General features: G+C 40.3%; 1 protein-coding gene across 12 annotated transcripts in view; it reads right to left on the reverse strand.

Moving 5' to 3' along the window:
• SSPN (sarcospan) overlaps positions 1-20,980 on the reverse strand; it is a 108,692-nt gene that overhangs the window by 25,284 nt on the left and 62,428 nt on the right. Inside the window, exon 1 of one of the 12 annotated variants that reach the window (XM_033222625.1) lies at positions 11,026-11,210. The exons of 7 other annotated variants lie outside the window; for them this stretch is intronic. Coding sequence is in view for 1 of the 5 variants with exons in the window: in XM_033222615.1 (XP_033078506.1) it covers positions 10,610-10,888 (279 nt within the window). In the remaining 4 variants the exon portion in view is untranslated. Of the gene's footprint in view, positions 1-10,609; positions 11,211-13,250; positions 13,270-13,905; positions 20,284-20,980 lie in introns of those variants that run through there. 4 more of the 12 variants (XM_033222624.1, XM_033222626.1, XM_033222627.1 and 1 more) reach the window with 4 other exon arrangements.

The following is a 20,980-nucleotide window of genomic DNA, read 5'->3' on the forward strand; positions in this document are numbered from 1 at the left end:
GGTATAGTCATGGGCTGGATTTCATTGCTTAGCCATAATTAAGTCAGTTCTCAAATTAGGTCCCATTCTAGAAATGACTGCAGAGGTAATTCTACATTAAACTCCTGGGTTCATATTTGTCAAATAGTGCAATAAATATAAACATATTAAATAGCACGGTGCATAGAAATTGTATAGTAAATCAATATAAATTGAATTATGTAACATTGGAATGGGAGTATAAATGAGAGAACCATCTTGTTCAACCTTTAAAAATATTATCAAGTGGCTTTTCTAATTGAGAGCACTTTATGAAAAACAGTGTAAGGGAACATAAAGTAATAGATATTATAATATTACTTCTCCTTTGAAAGTGTTTTGTCCTTTTCAACATGAGGAGGTCAGTGTCCCCAAGCAGCCTGCAGCCTCTCCCACGTTTCCCCCTTGCCTCCCATGGCAACACGGGTTAGCCAGACACTGAGCTTTTTGTGATGTGTGTGTGAGGACAGAGAGAAGGGGAGCAAAGCTTCAGGGAGGTCTTGAGGTGGAAAAATTTGTGACGCACACGATTTGGTGACTGAAGAAGAATTCTTTCTTGAGGGTTGTATAACACAATAGTCATGGTCATCCTATGTGCATTAAAAAATTCCTAGTTGGTCTCGAGCCCTTAATGCACACCAAAACCCTTTAAGAGGCTTCTCAAGCTACTTGTTCATGGAAAGATTATGAGACGAAGCCAACCTGTGTGGGTTTGGTCCTTCTGTTTCAGAACCTGACTAGCAAAGAGCCTGGGAGAAGTACATAAACTTATTGAACATGTAACTCATAAACTAAAAGATTCAAATTCTGTACACAGAATTCTGTATGCAGTCATGAAGAAATCCCTTCTCATTTATGATCATATATTTGCCTTAGGGAGTCTGAGTTTGCTCTCTTCACTGCCTTGGGTGCCCCACTGTCTTCCTGAGGTAGGCACAGTCCTCCTGCAAGTTTCTCCCTGAGAGAAGAGCACCTCCATCCTCCAACAGAATTGATGAGGACTGAAATGCTGTTGCCCTTATCTTAGAAAATGCCTCTTTCATAGCTTTCCTGGCATAGCTAAATGTGAGATGGGGCTAAGCCTGTGAGATCAGGCTAATGGCCTGATATGCATGCCACACCTGATACTTTAGAAGGAAGCCAGCCAGGGAAGTGTTTTTCTCCCCACCTAGTAATAAAGTTAAAATTCTCTCCCTCGTCAAAGTCTAGTTAACATATTAGCAGCCCCCGCCCCCTTATCTGGTCTCCGGTCATTATCTTCCATACGAAAGAGAGGGCTTGATAATAACATATCTAAAAGAGGTTTTTAATTGCTCCTTACAATGAATGCTGAATCTAACACTTTAAAAACGACTGAGTGGGATGCCACTTAAAAGCGCATCCTCCAGGTTTCTCACCACTTCTCTCAGTACCACGGCACTCCTAGCCAGGGGAGAGTTGCTCATTTCTGCAAAGATTAAAAGCAGGTCCAACAGAACTTCTTCAGCAGAATCTGAGAACGCTCATTTGTGAACAAACTGTTTGCTTTCCAATGTCCCATCACTTACTGGACTTTCGCCAGCCCCAGGAAACACCGTACTGAAACATTCACATTTATGAAATTCATAATTAGGAAGGGACTGTGGCTCTAGAAACATTAGGTCAGAGAGCACTGACTTTAAATAAGATCAAAAATCAAACTGGAGAGCTTACAGTATCCCATTGTGGCCATGCCTTTTCGTTTTGGAACTGAGATTGGACCAAATGTTATGAAAGGCTCCATGTTTTAGTCTTCCCTGGTCTTTCCCTCTTGGGTGACTTGGGTTTCTGCAATAGAGTGCTTAGTGAAGGAAAAGCAGAGCCCAACGCAGGACTTCTTAAGTGAGTGAACAGAATCCAATGAGAAGCCCTTAAATGTGTGTCAAAGTGAAGATCTACCAAAGAGCGAAGGCACCTACTGAAGGCTATTACCTCATAAGGTTCAAAGGGAGGGTAGGGGGTGCCCACAGTGTGCGATCACTACCCCCTACAGGACGGCAGGCTTGGTCAATGGCTGAACATATAAGCATTTCCCAACCGTACCACTCAGCCAGCTGCCTTTGCATCAGAAGCCAAAGCATCCTTAATCTACATCTTGACATCAGGGTACTACCTGGAGCATAAAGAAATGAAGGAATTTACAGTTTGGAGTTTCCTAAGCCTTAAAGAGTTAATGCAGCAAAGGAAATGCCTAAGTTAACCTTAGAATTGTATTCACTAGCTGGATTTACTTGATTTTATTTTTACAGAAATTTGACAAAAGAAGCAATCTGTAAATGCAATGAAAACAACCTCCTCCATATGTCTCACTACTGGCATGAGCACAGAGCCGCACCACCCCATCGTACCTCCACGTGTCAGTTTACTGGCTCAGAATCCCCATCAGTAACACTCAGACTTCTAGCTGTTCCAAGAAAGCCGTAGGGCTTTCAATAATAAGCTGTGAAACGAGCTTAAGAATCACTGATTCTTAAGGGCAAATGTATAACCCTCACCGGAAGTGCCATGGACTGAATTGTGTCCCCCTAAGTTCATATATTGAAGCTCTAACCTCAAAAGTAACTATATTTGAAGATAGGGCTTTTAGGAGGTAATTAAGCCTAAATAAGATCTTAAGCATGGGGTCCTAATCCAACAGGACTGGAGGATTCATGAGAAGAGGAAGAGAAAGAGATCTCTTCCTCTCTTCACATGCATGAACTAAGAAAAGACTATGTGAGCACACAGCAAGAAGGCAGCCGCCTGCAAGCCAGGAAGAGAATCCTACCCAGCCCTTAACCATGCTGACACCCTGATCTTGGACTTCCAGTCTCCAGAACTGTGAGAAAATGAATGTTTGCTGTTTAAGCCACCCAGTCTACAGTATTTTGTTATAGCAGCCTGAGCCGACTAAGGCAGAAAGAAAAATGTATTTTAGTTAATGCCATATGTGTAGGTGTACACATATGAATTTTAAAATTAACCAGGGTGATGGAGTGAGCTGCTTCACTCAGGCATCTGATAGTTACTCTTGCCAAGTTTTATCTCAATACACAGAGATCTGAGACTGCATCCAAACCATCTGAAAGAGGGTGTGCCTATGGAATAGGTTTTTATATAGCTTATGCTGTAAAGCCTGCTCCCAGCATCTATTTTTTTAAAAGAAGTTCACTGTAAGCTTATGAACTCATCGTGATAAACCTAGACTTGAATATGCACAGCAAATAATAACTGGAAGGTTAAACTATGACATCATGAGGTCCCATCCAGCTCTGGATTTTGATGGACTTTTTTTTGACCAGTACTTCCTTAGTTTGCCAGGATGGAAGACCTAAAAATGAACTGCATTTTGCAGTGAATTATACCTAATTGAAGTTTAATGACTAGATTACATTCCTGTCTGATATGATTTGGTTCTGTGTCCCCACCCAAATCTCTCTCGAATTGTAATCCCCACGTGTTGAGGGGGAACCTGGTGGAAGGTGGTTTGATCATGGGGGTGGTTCCCCCTATGCTGTTCTCATGATAGTCAGTGAGTTCTCATGAGATCTAATGGTTTATAAGTGGCAGTTTCCCCAGTGCTCTCTCTCCTGCAGTCATATAAGACATGACTCTCTTCTCCTTTGCCTTCTGCCATGATTGTAAGTTTCCTGAGGCCTCCTCAGCCATGTGGAATGGTTAGTCAATTAAACTTCCTTTCTTTATAAATTAATCAGTCTCAGGTAATATCTTTACAGCAGTGTGAGAACAGACTAATACACTGTCCTACAGTAACATAGAAACATATATGCTGAACTCTTCAACATAACCTTGTGTCTTTCCTTTTAATGTTATCATTAACCCTTTGGGGCACAGTACAACCAAGTGGATCCAGTGAAAGAACACCCTTAATAGAAATGTCTCAGATACAGCTAACGGCAAGAGCAAGTCTAGAAAACATCCATTTTCTCAGACCACATTGAAAGAGGAGGTCATATTGGCAATTTAGCTATTCAACTGTTAGACTAAACATTAGTGAAATCTATGCCATTGCTTTCTTCATAAAAGGTGAAAGTGGTAATATCAACATCTAGCATTCAGTCACATCAATCCTAATATGTTCCATTCTAGTTAGGAGAGTGCAAAATAAGTCAAATGACCTTCCTGAGTTCTGCCATTTTATAACATGAAATAAAAAATCTAAGTAATGCTAAGTTAATATGTTCTGAATTATTCTAGAATCCAGAAGCCAAAATGGAGTAATAACACATTCCTTACCATTACCTCATAGTTGTCTTAAATGTCATAAATAAATTTGTCTGTGTTTGAATATACAACTACAGTCAGCCCTTTGTATCAGTGAGTTCCATATCTATGAATTTAATCAACCACAGATCGAAAACATTTGGATAATAAAAGGATGGTTGCGTCTGTGCTGAACATGTACAGACATTCTCATGTCATTATTCCCTAAATAATATAGTATGTCAACTGTTTACATAGTATTTACATTGTATTAGGTATTATAAGTAATCTAGAAATGATTTAAAGTATATGGTAGGATGTGTATAAATTATATGCAAATACTACACCATTTTATAGCAGGGACTTGAGTATCTGTGAATTTTGGTATCAGGAGTGCCAGAACCAATCCCCTGCAGATACTAAGGGATGACTGTATGTAGTTTAAAAATGGGTATATGCATATTCAAACAGAAGCTCTGATAATGGCAAGTATGGAATAAATAGATTTCAATTCAACATTTATTAACTATCCATTATGTGTCAGGGAATATACAGTGACCCTGAGAATATTACTTAAAGTAAGAGAATGAATTATTTTATTTTTCATTTGATTATCCCAAAATCTATGTGCCAGTATTTCTATCAAAAAATTAAATCCAAAATGATGACTGACATCTCAAAAGCTTCCAGACATTAACTTTCTGAGTTGAATATATCCACAATACAGGACTGAAAAACATCAGAACCTGCCCCTTCTCCTCCTTATTTCAAACAAACAAACAAACAAACAAACAAAAAGAAGATTTAGGGACAACTTCGTCATTATATAAGCACTCTCTCGGCCTTCTACTAAGCCATTATATAAGGCTTAGTATAAGGCTGTAAGTAGAGGTGAAAACACATTTCTCCTGCTGATCCTGAACATCTAATGATTTTGCTCAATCTTAACCTATCTTATTCTATTCCTGAAATTCTTTCAGGAAACCTTTCGCCAAATTATTATTATTATTATTTTTTCTGTTACAGGGTCTCACTCTGTTGCCCAGGCTGGAGTGCAGTGGTGCAATCTCAGCTCACTGCAACCTCTGCCTCCCCAGCTCAAGTGATCCTCCCACCTCAGCCTCCCGAGTAGCTGGGACTACAGGTGGGTGCCACCACACCCAGCTAAATTTTTGTATTTTTGGTAGAGATGGGATTTTGCCATGTTGCCCAGACTGGTTTCAAAATCCTGAGCCCATGCAATTTGCCTGCCTTGGCCTCCCAAAGTGCCAGGATTACAGGTGTAAGACAATGTGCCCAGCCTCACCAAATTCTTGAATACTCCATTTTATTTCCATATATATTAAAATTAATGTCTTTTGCCAAAATAATTAAATTGCATTCCATTTTTATACTTACTATGAGAACTTCCTATGCCTATAAGATAATTTGCCTGTCATTATTGTTCTGTGTATTCAGTGGAGATTGAGATGGGCCATGTAATTATCTCTCTTCAGTTCCTAACAATCCTGTGGCAGTTGCCATAATAAAAATTATTTCCCAGGGATACCAGGGATGCTACACTATATTTTGGAAGCATAATAAAGTCCCAAAATGAAGACTAATCTGTTACTATGCAGTGTACTCCTAAATACATAATTCCAGATTAAAATTTTCAAATGTCAATACACTCTATAGAAAGTTAACACCACATTTAGCTTCATGACTTGAGGGTTTATCCCATACCCTAATGCCAAACCTTTCTCTCCTCTAGTTACTTTTCATAACTATGATCAAACCATTTAGCTAAATTATTAACTTACTTTCTCTACTTATAAAATCTGGATAACAATCATATTTGTTCCTTATTTGCTATATGTCGTATGTCTACTTGTGAGTTTCGTGGCATATTCTGCTTTAAAATACATAACCACCCAATTTCCCCTTCCATTAAGGCAAGACTTAAAAATCGGTTTTTAAAACCTGCAACTTGAATTTCTTAGGATAAGTTCACATATGAAAGCTGTTACTGAAATTTTTGACAGAACTTTTAATCATTACAGATTCATGTGATGAGTTTTACGAATGGCATTAAATAAAAGAAATATTCTTCCCTTTCTTTTAAGCCCTTGCCTTAAACTTTCTAATCTGATTAATACTGTCTTTATCTCAGGGTTTTTATTCCACTGAGTGGGGTATGGGAGCAATGGAGGGAGAGTAGGGGAAGCTAAAAAGCACAATAAGGCAAAGAAATTCCTACTTTCCATGGGAATACTCCCTACAAGGGCCAAGAGAATATTGAATACTAAATATATTCACTGGGGATGAGACGCAAGAGTTTGCACTTAAATTGACTTTGGAGTAGAGATGCCAAAGCAAATAAATCACTGCAAGTGGAATACTTTGAAAGGTAAATGGGTCTTAACAATATTTGTGTAGGTTAAATTTTCTAATCGGAAGTATTCATTACTGTCAGGTATAATAAGGGCATGTGTCCATCAGGATCTGGAGATCTCCTCCAGGTAGTTGATTCATTATTTTTAGCCCAATGCGTAGCACAGCAGACACCCTCCACAGATGTTACTGAATGAAGAAGGGAAAACAAAAGGTTAAGCATGCAATGCTTTACCTAAACTAAAACGGTATTCATTTGAGTGAGAAGTAAAATCCTCAAAGTCCTTAGATTACTTCAATCCTTACACACTTTTCATCAATAAGAATTCCAGAAAAATGAGCAAACTTGAATTCCCATCTGACTTAGCTACTAAAACCATTAACAGAATAAAATGCAGAACAAACTTCTCTGTCCTAGGATCCCCTGTACCCAGCCAAGTGCATCCTCAAAAGTTGCTATTTCACTTTGTTTTGTCATTGCGGGATGACTTACATCCCTCAAACCATCTATAAAGAATTATAAGACATGAACAGCACTTTTACAAGTTACATAGTCTCCCTAGTGACTCCATTCTGGGGTTTCCCCCCACCCCTTACAGTAATCTTTTCTAATCAAAGTAAAAAGACTTCAATCATCTTTTGATTGGGGATTGGAGTCACATTTATGGATAGATAAAAAATGACCTATTTGTTTTCCTAAAATTCCACTGGACATAAATTGCTGATCATAGATCACCAAGGGTCTCTTTAGTCTGTAACCACACCTTGAATATTCATCAAGTCAGTCAGGCATTGGTCAAAGAGAAGTCACCTAAGTGGATTTACCCATACATCCAGGTTCTGTTAAGAAAATGGCAATCCCTAAATTCCAAGTTAATGGGATAGTGGCCCCTGTAAAATTAAGTGATAACCACATGAGAAGAGGCAACCAGAAAAAAGGGAAACAGAAGAGTGGAACGTGGAAAGTTGTAGACGGCCTGGGTGCCTCCCTCAGCTTGACTTCAGCCTATATCCCGGGGCTAGTGTGACTCAGCCTCAGCCCCAGGGATGGGCCTGGATTGCTTTGGTTTGGGGGGGCTCCTGAACAGGGAAAACTGATATAACCCAGCAGGATATACCAGCCCTGAATCACTGCATATCCCAAAGGAAAAATGACCTTGAGGAGGCCACTCTCCTCTAAGTTCCTTTTTATAAACCTCCAGAAAGATTCAGAAAGTGCTGGACCAATCAAATACCACTGCCATTGCTAAATAGTAACTTGGCTGAGAACAGAGAAAGGTGAGACAGCCAAACTGATATTTTCTTCAGGGTTCAAACTAGTCTTGGAAATGTAGCAAGTCAAAAATGATAGTTTTGCAAGTCTAGAGATGAAATAAAGCCACCTTTCCTCTGAAGAGTGACACTACCAGTGACTGCTTTCCAAGCAGCTGATAAGTAAAGCTAACTCATTGAATCATGCCATTTGTTAGCACTATTTTAAGTGCTTTACATGTATTAATTTATTTCATCCTCAGGGCAACCCGAAAAGGTAGGAATTATTATCATTCTGATTTTGTTAGTAAAGAAATGGAAACCTAGAGAAGTCAAGTAACTTGTCCAAAATTATTCGGCACACAAGTTAGGTGTGGCGGCGCACGCCTGTAATTCCAGCCACTTAGGAGGCTGAAGCACAAGAATCTCTTGAACCTGGGAGGGGGAGGTTGCAGTGAGCCAAAATCATGCCACAGCACTCCAGCCTGGGTGACAGAACAAGTCTCTGTCTCCAAAAAAACCCCCCAAACCCAAAGTTATTCAGCACACAGTGGCTGAGCTAGGGCTCAACACCAGGTGTGGTGCGTACACATCTGCACTTCGCCATCTGCCTCACTGTCTTTTCCCTTCCCTGAAAGCTTGGAAGAGTGCCCTGTGACCAACCACAGACAGCGTGGTGGGGACAAGCAGACCGTGGTGACTGTGTGAGACAGTGACACATTGCCCAAATTCTGGCCCTGCTAGGATGACCTGTCAAGTTGTTCCTGGCCTGGCTTCTCAGAGACCCTCCTCACTAGTCTCAGGACAGCTCTACTAGCTGCTCTGCTCTACATAGCTTCTCAGTTGAAAGAAAATCTAAGATGACAGATTTCATGAGGGCTATGTACTGAGAGCAAACTTCAAATGAATCCTAGATGACAAAAAAGAAAACCAGAAAGAGCAGAGACCTGGCTGTATATAATGCCCTTTGTGCAACACCCAGGGAGCTTCCAGGGCAATTAGGAACATCATTTCCCCCAGGAGATTCAGTTCATAACATTTCTGGGTTGCACGGTTCGTATGTTCATGCCTTAAACCTTAAAATAAGTTTTTTTCTCTATCTAATTTACCTCTTTGGTGCTGAGCTTTTTGAAGTTGCAATAAAGAAAGGATGGGGAATACATTCGCAAATGATATTTAAAAACATTGAATGAAAGAGCTTCATTCTTTGTTTTAATTCCCCTGGCATTAAAGGCCAGACATTTTTTCCCCCTGGGTATGTGGATAGTCATTGAGGTGTCTGAAATACCCAGTATACCTTACTGAAAAGCTATTTTTAAAATCACTTGATTTAGAAAACTCCAATCATGATAACTTCATGGGAATTCTTAGTACAAAAATTAAAGTTTTAAATTACTATGCAAAAATTTGTGTATTCAAATAATCTTAATTAGGAAATACCTCCATCAATGCATACATATCAGGTCTCTCTAATGTCTGTCCATGATACAAAATTATTTTGAGGGATGTTTTGTGAGTTATAGTTCCTGTGGTCAGTAATAGCAGTAAGGATGCAATATGAGACGAGGAGTCAAAAATGTCATTTCTAGTCTCTCCTGATTCGACCACATTCAATCTCTGGGCTTGAGAATGTCATCTAACTTCTCTTAGCCTATTTCCTCACATCGAAAAGGAATAACAATTCCCACTTCAAAGTGTTGTTTCGTGGGTCAAATGAAATAATGCATGTGAAAGAGTTTAATAAGCTACAAGACACTGCAATATAACATAATATTAAAGTTACAAACCAAATGTGGTGGCAGCGTGGTTCAATGAGGAACATGCAGATATAGTCTAGCATAAAAAGGAATCAGCATGGCTGAATGCTTTACTCACTCATGACCCTGGGTGAGTCTGGCCTGGGTTCTCTCATTTGAGAAATGAGAATGATTAAAATGATCCCATCAGGATGATGTGGGAATTAGAAATAATACATGTAAGGCCTCTAGCAGGGCGGGCACACAGTAGGTATTCAATAAGTGTCACCCGTTTTACATTAAAGAATTCATTTAACCAAGCAAAGTATGCTATATGTTTCAACACTCACAACAGCTGAGTACTGTTCTACTTAGAACAGTACATTCATCAGGGGAATCCCAAATATACTTCTGCCATGGCCAGCGCCCTGGGTTTATCCCACTTTAGACTCCAGTGGATTAAGGCTGTGCTTGCTGTATTCGCATTTCCTGCCTTAGCCCAGCATTTCATGAAACTTACTAATGGAGCTTCAGTTTAAAACATAAAATGAATGCTACTCAGTGTGGCAACTCCAAGTACAGGCTTTCTCCTCTCCTGCTTTTACTAGATGAACTTAATTCACTTTTTGCCACTTGCTTAAGGACAGGGGTGGGGTCTGGGTAATAGGATAAGGAAAAAGCCCGAATGAATCTGCTGTTGTTATTGAGGTTGTTCAGTCTGACCAAAATAAGCAGCTTTTGAAATGAACTCCCCCGCTCCAGAGCGTCAGAGTCAGGCCCCGTGGAGGCTCTGGGAGCGGCGAGCAGGAGAGGGGCAGGAGTTCTATCGCGTCCAGCCGTGCCCCGCCCGGGAAAACCCAGTGCCCCACGCATCAGTTACCAAGCAGAGCGCGAGTTAGAGGAGTGAACCTGGGGAAGGGCACATGCAGCTGGGTTAGTCTCAACTCGACCATGCGACTTCGCATTCCTGTTTGGCAAACGCGCTTAGGCAAAACAGACTCGATGCTTACAATGATCCCAGCCCAAAATGGAGTGTCCCTGACTAGCAGGGAGGAGCTGATGCTCGCCATGAGGAAGCCCACCACGGTCACGGCGATGCCCAGGGCCAGCTGCAGCAGGGCGAGCAGCAGCGGGAACCGGCAGCCGCAGCAGGTCCGGGGCTCCTCCTCCCCGCACTCCTTGGGGGCCCCCGTGCCCTTCTTCGGCTCCATGTCGTCGGGCCCAGCGGCGTCCGCGGCCGGCGGCCCCCCCTGCCTCTGCTGGCCGCGGGGCTGCTTGTTCTTGCCCATGGCGCTGCGAGGCTGGGTGGGTGGGTGTGTGTGCGGCGCCCTGGGCCCTGGAGTGCGGCGCACGGCTGGCTCGGCCTGCCCTGGTATTCGAATTATGGAGGCTGAACAAATATGGAAAACATTTGGAGCCGACTCACCGAGCCTCCAAAGGCCACGGGGAGCCCGCAGCAGAGGGGGATTCGAGGGGGGTCGCCAACTGCCAACGCGCCCGGACGCAGCGCCTGCCGGGCCCCAGGCAGGGTTTGCAGGTAGCCCGCGGGAACCGGCGCGGGTCCCTTGGCCGCCTGAGCCTGTGCGCTTTAGACAGGCTGCGAGTGCGCGCGTGTGAGTGTGCGGGGCGTCCGTTTTCCTCACTCAAAACTCCAGGATTGTTTTGGTTTTGCTTTCTGTGAGGTGCAATGCAACGTGATGAATGTTGAAATCGTTTGAGCTTAATTAATACACAGTTTAATCCAAAATAGGCATTGCTGGGCTCTAAGCTGCGAAGTCACTTCCAGAAGTTAAGTCGTTGTTACTTTCCTACAGAGGCACAGGCTCTCTTTTCTTCCTACTTTCTGTAATCCAGCTGACAAATGAATAAAGACATTTTTCGCATTTAGGTGTTTTTGAATCTTTCTAAAGATATCTTTCTAAAGATGTTAGAACTCTCTAATTGGGAACTCTCTTTCATATATATTATTAATTATTATTATTTTCCAAACAGGGGCTCACTGTGTTGCCCAGGCTGGAGTACAGTGTCACCATCCTAGCTCACTGCAGCCTCGGACTCCTCGACTCAATAGCTTCTCTCTCCTCAGTCTCCCAAGTGGCTGGGACTACAGGCAATCGCCAACACACCTGGCTAATTTTTTTTATTTTTTCATAGAGATGACATCTCATTATGTTGTCCAAGCTGGTCTTGAACTCCTGGTGTCAAGGGATTCTGCTGCTTCAGCTTCCCAAAGTGCTGGGATTACAGACGAGAGCCATCGTGCACCTGGCCTCTCACGTGTATTTGTTTTTAAAAGCTCTGTTGGCCGGGCGCGATGGCTCATGCCTGTAATCCCAGCACTTTGGAAGGCTGAGGTGGGCGGATCACAAGATCAGGAGTTCAAGACCAGCCTGGCCAACATGGTGAAACCCCGTCTCCACTAAAAATACAAAAATTAGCCAGGCATGGTGGCATGTGCCTGTAGTCCCAGCTACTTGGGAGGCTGAGGCAGGAGAATCACTTGAACCCGGGAGGCGGAGGTTGTAGTGAGCCGCGATAAGGGCACTGCACTCCAGCCTGGGCGACAAAGCAAGACTCCTAGTTAGTCTTCACTCATCTCCACAACAGTGCTTAGGGGGATTGGATTGTCCATCTTAGAGACAGACACTTTTACTCAGTCAATGTTTAAGAGTTATTTTTAAAGCGCCTACAATGTGCTAGGATATAAAGATGTTCAAAATAGACTTGGTCCTGGCCCAAAGTCACAGAAGAAATCAATAAAACTGATTATTCTTATTCCCGCATACCTCTACTCAGTAGCACTTAGAGCAAATTTCAGTGAAACCACTAAAAAATGATCCCATCACTTTGGGGGTATTTATATCTCCTTTGGTATGGTCATTGTAACATTCAGAAAGCTAGATTCAAAAATAAGTGACGTTGCCAAGATGTTAGGATAAAGGCTACTCCTAGGTTGTTCGCTATCAGCAAATTTAAAGAAAGTCCAACTCCCTGCTGTTTGCTTTAGAATTAGAAACTAATCATCATCAGCTCTTTTTGTAAACTGCCAAGTCCCCACAAAAGTAACTTTGAAGACAAAAAGTATGTACTTCACCCTTACTTATTTTATGATCTTCGGTGTTCTCCTTATGCCTTCCTTCTGGACCAGTGAGAAAAATAATGGTTCATGGAACAAATACATTTGCTTAGAAAACAGAATCTAAACCACACATCCCAGTTCCATGCAGAGGCAGTAGAAACAGCACTCACTCTCACCAGAGAAACAGAGTGGCTGAAGCAAGGTTATGGTCAGCTTTGGGGCCATCACACCACAAGGGGTTTCTATTGTGCACAGACAAAAACTGGCATTATAATAAGATACCCACCTGACTTGGGCCTGACTGAGAAGAACCCAAATGACAAAACAAGAAAATGCTTGGTTTTCCTATGTAAATACAGTAAATATTTATAGAAAGTCAACTGACTATCTGGAATCAAGTATGTGTTGTTATTAGCTACCTATTGCCAAGTATTCTGTAACAAACACATGACCGGTGCTTTACATATTTTACTGTCATCCCTTATAACTACCTGATAATTATAGTTTCCACTTTTAAAGATGAAAAAATTCGAGTATCAGAATTATTAAGTAATTGGATTAAAGTCACTCACCTACTTATGAATGGGGGTAAGTGGAACCAGATGTGAACTCCAAAGCCAATGGTCTAGAAGATTAACTGTTTTATTAATTATTTCCTGTATGTATATTGCCTACAGGCAAACAAGTGGCTAGACTGTTTAAATTGTGATTTTAAACAATTTAATTATCATGGGTAGCATAGTATCTATAACAGCGTTAATTACAAACTTAGACCTAAAGATGAGTACTATACAAAAATATCTTGATTCATCACCATAATATATATTTAATGGCCAAAGGAGACCATTATTCCATTAGTACTAGTTTATAACTAGATACAAGCTCTATTTGCTGACCATACTGCCAAACTGCCATGTAATTCGAAGTGAAACATTTTTAGCCTCTTCCTCAAAACCTTAAATTATATGTAAGTTTAAATAGTCAAACAAGATAATAGGATATTGCCATACATTTGTCTTCTGAGTTTCACAAGTAGTGGCTTACAGTTGTAAAACAGTTGTACACATATTCTTTTTTAAAAAGCTTACTTTTGATTGCCTCACTGAGACACGTTACAAATGAAAGCAATGTAAATGAACAACATCCCAGATGTATTGAAATTCTTCTAGTCTGATTACAACTGCAGACTACAATTTTCAGCCTTTGGTGGTCTAGGGAAACTCATACCTGCTCAGTTTCCCAACAGCATGGTTGAGTCTGTGTTTAAGGAGGCCTGGTCTTTGGTAACACCATGAGTTGATAGTGATGAGGATGTCATTTTCACTTAATTGATATCGGAAAGTAAAAACAAAGAAAAGTTACTGTCAAATAGTGATAGAGAGTAATCAAGGCTAAAATAGATCAGACTCTCATTACGGATACAACAAATAAAATTTCCTTTCACATGTACTTTCCACTGAGAAAAAAATCATCATGTCTAGCTCATCACAGAGTTTAACAGAAATGAACCAGGTTTTTCAGTATTCATAAATTATGATGTCACTATTTTATAGGTTAAGCAATAACCTCTTCAGATATTTATATTACCGGGAAAAAAGGCACAGTAGGAACAAAGTGTTTTCGGATACTCTTGGCTGCTTCCATAATTCAAAACTGACAAAGATTGTAAATTAGAAATTGCATAAGAGTAGTTAATATATGGTTTAGATTATTTTGATCCTCTTGGGGGAGAAAACAAAATCAAGCCAGTATCTCTATCTTTGCAGTCCATCTCAAACTTAACATTATTTTCAAGTATTTATGCATCAGAAGTTCAGAACGGGGAAGATGATAACTCTTTAAAACTAGTGTGATTAACAAAATGTCCTTAGGAAACCCAAGTAGAAATAATCTTTAAACCAACATATTCTCAAACACATGATCTTACATTCCCCAAGAACAAAAAGGGATTTAAGAAAAAAATTATTACATTTCCAAGGTTTATATCAAGCCTTTTTCATATGTAACTAAATATATTTAAAGTGTTCACTTAGATTCGATTTAAAGAAGTATCAAATACTCTGCCGAAAACAATTAGGAATTCATTTGTGATATGCAGGACTGCTGCCCCCATATGCCTTGCTGGCCTCCATACCTAAAATGACTCTAGGGATATTGCTGACCTCTGTGTGTGTATTTGTGTGTGAGTATGTGTGTAGAACAAATTAAAGCAACTCCTATTTTTTTTTTTTTATTTTCTTTATTTCTGTCATTAATTCTAAATGTGTCTTTGGGCTCAATTTTTTCTCAGCAGAATTGACCCATTTATAATTTTGGCTTGGCAGTTTGTATTTTCAAGTTAAATATCGTAGGGACAATGCAATCTTTATGGTCAACAAAGGGCTTATGACTTTCTCATTCTCTCTCTCTTTTTTCCCCTGGAGATGGGGTCTCACTATGTTGCCCAGGCTGGACTCAAACCTGTGCTCAAACAATCCTCCCAGGTCAGCCTTCTGAGCAGCTAGGACTATAGACACATGCCACCACACCTGGCTTAACTTTTTCATTCTCTGGAGAACTATAGAAATGATAAATCTCAATCATTTAACCATGCATTTCACCTATTTTTAAGGTGCTATTTATAATACCAAATTTTTCTACATGAAATTTTGATTTTTCCACTGTATATGATACTGTAGAAATAACTAACTGTATTTTAATTGAGAAATACAGGAGAAGAATGGATAAACAAATTGTGGCATATTCATACAGTGGAATACCACTTGCTAATAAGAAAAGGGGTGAACTATTGATGCAGGCAATGACTTGGATAAATCTCATTAACAATGTGCTGAGTGAAAGAAACCAGACACAAAATAATACATACTGCATAATTCCATTTATATAAAAATTTTAGAAGGCAAAATGAATCCACCGTAATTTAAAAAGTGATTGTGAAGTTGGGATGAGAGAATTGTTTCGAAAAGAGTAAGAGGTGACTTTCTGGGTGATGGAAGTAAGTCTTCTATATCTTAGGGGGTGATCACATGGGTGTTAGTTGTCAAAAGTCACTGAACAACACTTACGATCTGTACATGTTATTGTATATAATGACATCTCAATTTTTTAAAGTAAAATAAAAGAGAAATACAGGGAGTCACTGGATGTCCCCCAGTAACTAACAATAGAACAAGTAGGAGGTTTTTTGTAAATTTAAGTTATCTCACCAAACTCTCCTAATGCCTTTACTGCCATTCTAGATCCTCTGCATTAATTATCTATTGCTACAATAACAAATCACCCCAACATTTAGTGGTTTGAAACAATAATTATTATTTCATGGTTTCTGTGGGTCAAATATTCAAACGGCACACAGCAGGGATGGTTTGTTTCTTCCTGTTATCTCTCGACTCTCTGATGAAAGACTTAAAGACTGGAGGCCTGCGATCAGGAGGATCCCGTCTTAGTTGAAGCAGGAAGATCTGCTTCCCAGGTGGCTAGTGCATCTTGCTTCCTTTCCAGATGGCCTATCCACAGGGCTGCTTGAGTATTCTCACAACATGGTGGCTGACTTTAGAATAACTGATTCCGAGATTGAGAAAACAAGGCAAATGCAATTCTTTGCATGATACAGCCCCAGAAGTCACTTAGCAACACTTGAGTTACTCAGCTCTTTAAAATCAAGTCACAAAGCCCAGCCCACATGCAAGGGGAGAATAAGATCCATCTATTGAAAGGAAGCATACCAAAAAATCAAAGGGTATTAAAGGTATATTTTTAAATCATCATATCCTCCTTTTCAAGTTTCTTCACAGATGGTTCTTCTTTTGCTGATCTCCTAAACATTGGTAAACTTCATGATTCCTTTCTTCAGCCTCTTTCTTCTTACACTACATGTTCCATGGCTTCACTGAAGACTCCCAAATCTATCTATCTTAGGAGGCCAGACTTCTCTCCTTAGCTCTAGGTCTGCAAATGCAAATACCTATCCACATCTCCATATAAAAGTTCCAAAAGTGCCTCAAATTCACTCTGTCCTTGAACTCCACAGATAAATCACATGAAGTAAATATAAGGTATCCACAGACTTTAATGACAAGGTGGTCATTGGTTACCTTTTCCAGAACAATCCGGCAGTTTCAAGATTTTGATGAGTTTAAGAATGAATAGGAGGTGAAAAAGGAGGAGAATACAGGTAAAGGAATCTATCAAGACACTTAGCTGTGAAGGGAAGAGAAAAAGCTGCACCTAAAGGGACATATAAAGTCAAGAAATGGTTTGTCTTTTTTTTTTTTTTTTAATGGAAGACACTTGAGTATGCCTGTGTGCTGAGGTAAAAAGTGATAGAGATGCCTGAGGGAGAGGACATTTGATCAGACAAGTTCCTTGAGGTGGGAGAGTCTTAGAGGAAAGTTCTTCACAGGCTGAGGTGGGAGGAAAGAATGTAAGACTATATAGAATGCAGTTGAGTTTGCAGGGTGGGAGAAAGACAGCTGAGAGTTCCTAGATACGTACATATGAATGTAGGATCAGTATTTTTCTTCTCAATAATGCAGTTTTGGGATATAGAGACATTCTGCTTTCATATCCTATCCCACAGCACATTTTATTGCTAATCTTGAAAGCACAGGTAAGTTTTAATAAAACATTTTCGAAAAATTCCTCTAAAATAGGCAAAAACATATTTTCTGTAAATTATAATTACAGTGACAACTTATTTACAGAAAGGTTTATGTATCTTTATAGGCTACAAAGTACTCTTACATATTATTTCTGTAAATCTGACCAAAACCATGTGAAGTTGGAATTTCTTCAGAGTGGCTAAGTAACCTTTTCAGGTTACATTAAAAAAAAAAAAAAATCCTAGATCTTCTTGCTCTAAATTCAGTGCCCTTTCCACTTACATTTTATCTTAGCTGAATGACTTAGATTTTTTACTGTACAAAAAAATTGCATGAGTACATTGCACATACAGGCAATCAGACAGGTTAAGAGAATACAGTGCTGTGTGGACAGACAACCCTGCCACATACCAGGTTAGTGAGAACAAAGGCTGTCTGGAGTCCTGACCGTAAGTCCCGTGAGTGTAGAAACAATGCTTTCTCAATCACCATTGGTCCCACGGTGCCTAGCACAGTGCAAAGGTCATAATATGGCTTTAATAAATATTTATAAATTCTAAATAGTCATGGTGTGATCTGGATTCAGATATTTCTTATACAAACAACATTTCTTTAAAATCCTTGAACCGCATATTTTGTCTGTCTATTTTTATTTTGTTTGGAGAGTTGTCTTTAGGATTAACTCAACCAGGACACAAGGATGAATTATAATTAGGCTTTCTAAGTAATAACATTAAACACCCTGTGTCACACATAAACTATAAGATTTTCATTTTGACCAGTAATCCTCTTCTTTAGTTAGAATAGCTGAGTCATTGTCTGACTCTAAGCCAGACTGACATCTTTGATCATTTGTATAATATGCATGTTTCCATGGACTTACTTCCCTGTATTTGGTTCCATATCTAGTCATTACCACCTTTAAAGACATCTTTGGCCCTATGACAAAGCCTTGTGGGCCATGTTCTTTTTCCCCTACACTTCTATGAATTCTTTCATTTTTATGTGGTTATGAGTACAGATGCTGAGCCCAGACTGCCTGAGTCCCAATCTCAGCTCTAATTCTTACCAGCTGTGTGATTGTGGACACGTTCCTTAACCTCTCTAAGCCTCAGCTTCCTCTCTGCAAAATGTGAATATTACAAGTACCTACCTCAGAAGGTTGCTATGAACTATAAGTACAATAGTTGATGCAAACATGGAGAACATTTCCTGATGTGGGTAAATAATCAGTCACTGTTAGCCAGTATCCCAGCCCTGCCCTCTTTTCCTATTCAGTTTTCCCTTCCTATGCGTTATCTTTCTGTAAAATTTCTCTTCGGCAATCTTATCCTCATTCTTTCTCTTCCTATACTCTCCACAAAAACTATCATCCTCCTTGTTCTTCTCTTACACTCACTGCCTGGTATCACTGAAGTTTCAACTGCTGAATTAGTGCTTTGCTTCACAATATCATTTTACTTTTCCTCACCACCACTCTCTGCACTCACACCTAACTCTAATTGAGACTTTTCCAGAATGATCCCTACAGGAACATGGTGCAGTGCTCTGTCTTCTATAAGTGCACTGTTAGACCATTCCCCTCATTCTACCTCTGACCCCACCTGCTGGTGCAGGGAAGTGACTATACTCAAATGCTATGTTGTCCACCCCAGCCAATCATAAAAAGTCTGCCATTTTATTTCTGAGCTTTTGCCGTGCACCTCATGACAGTTACATCAAAATAAGTAGGAAATTCACATTGGATTTCCCCAACTGATTTCAAATGATCTCATAGAAGTCACTGAATTGCTGGTGTATCAAAAACAATGTTTCAATAACCGAACATTAAGCTACGTTTAGTCAGATCTTGGCAAGAAAATGTTCACATTTCCCTAATGTTTTCCTCCCTAAAATCTCACACATGGTGTATTGGACATCGTTTTGGGGGCCTAAAAATCTCTCTTTATATTGTGGAAAGATCCCTCACCCACACCAACATGATCTATGGGACTGCTGCCCACTTCATGATCGTAACAGCAGGCCCTGGGGCCTGGCCTGGCCAAGCTTGGCATCTCTACCCTGGGGTTAAGGGTTGGGCACAGGGAGGACTAAGCCAGAGCAGGATGAATGAGAACCCTTCCACCAGGCATGAGACAAGGATTCTGGGGTGAAGGGTGTAGGCCTTTCTTCCTTTTGGAAGGGGAGCTACCAATGGTGGGCTTCCTTTCCCACTACTTGAAAACAGTCTTTCTATGACAGTAGAGAATAAGGCCAATGTACAAAGAGAAACAGGCTAAAATAACCAAAAAGATGGAGTGGGGAAGGGGAAAGAAAGAGAGAGAGAGGCTTGATGACATTATTTGAGCCTCAGAAAATAATTACAGCTGAAGCAGACTCATCCTGAACATCCCAAGGCAGGAGACTGTCTTGTTTAGCTCCACATCACCATAGCTGACACACACTTAGAGGCTCAATCCTTACTTGTTGAATGGTTAATACATAACCAAGTCAGTAAATATTCCTTTTCTTTAAGTGAGTTATTTCTATCTCTTAAAAGTGAAGGTTTCCTGACTTAGGCAGTAACCCAGATGAATCTCACTCAGCACAGCCTATGGGCATCCTCATCTCTACAATAACAGACTTGAGGAGCAAAAGAAAGCGTTTGAAATGACAAGTGAGCAGTGAGTTCATTTCCAAAAAGACAAGACAGCTGAATAACAGAATGTTTTTGTCAACTTGCGTGGGAAGATATGAAACCATTCTAGGGCAGGAGAGATATTTTATAGGGTGTCTATTTACAATGCTTTTGCAATTTGGCATATGAAAAAATGCCAGATGCCTTTTAATAATCGGTACTACTTTTAGCTGAGATGTATTTGTATCAGTTAAGTGCCATGCTCAACTATTTAATTATACCTGGAACTTTCGTTGCTCCTTTATTAACCTAAATCATAAAATTAAGTGGTATGTTAATAGATACTTATATGCACCGGTTTTTAGCCAGAGATGCAGGTCAGAAGCACCTGTAAAGCACTTAAAACATGTTTTTTTTTGTTTTTGTTTTTTAACATTCCTGATGTAGTTATGTTTGGGGTGAACCCTCATGATTAAATCCTGTAAAAACCTGCCAGGACACATCCCAAGTTAAGCTCAACACCTGCCGTCCCTTAAGGCAAAAGGAAGCATTCATTTTCTAAAGACTAACTTTTGCCTTTTCGTTTTATTTCTCCTCAGTAGTAAACTGCTTACAAAGCATTCTTTCTTTAGTTCATTCAAGAAACATTTAGGGAGTGCCTGATATTGCCAAGCAACCTGGGAGGCACTGGTGACAAAAAGGCAGGTTCCTGCCCTCAAGGAGCTCACATTCGACTGAAGGGAGACAGACGCATCATCAGGGAAGTGTCATAAAGCATGACACATGCTGGGACAGAATTGTGTATAAGGCACAGACAGGCACACAGGGCAGAGGCACTCTACTACAGCATGTCAATCTCAGGTACCGTCTGCCTTGGGAAATGTGCTGGGAACTGATCACTCACCGACTTGGCACAGCAGGTGGTCACTCATGGCTTGTGGTTATTTATCTCTGAGGTAACTCTGGTATGTGTCAGGGTGGACCTACTGGTTCGGTCAGGTCATTATCTCAGACTGACCTCAACTTTTCACCCAGCCTGCAGCTGCTTCCCTATCCCTAGTCCTTGGAAACAAGGCTTCCTAGT

The sequence above is a fragment of the Trachypithecus francoisi genome, unplaced genomic scaffold (assembly GCF_009764315.1).
Source record: "Trachypithecus francoisi isolate TF-2019V2 unplaced genomic scaffold, Tfra_2.0 Lachesis_group11, whole genome shotgun sequence".
NCBI classification, from domain to species: Eukaryota; Metazoa; Chordata; class Mammalia; order Primates; family Cercopithecidae; genus Trachypithecus; species Trachypithecus francoisi.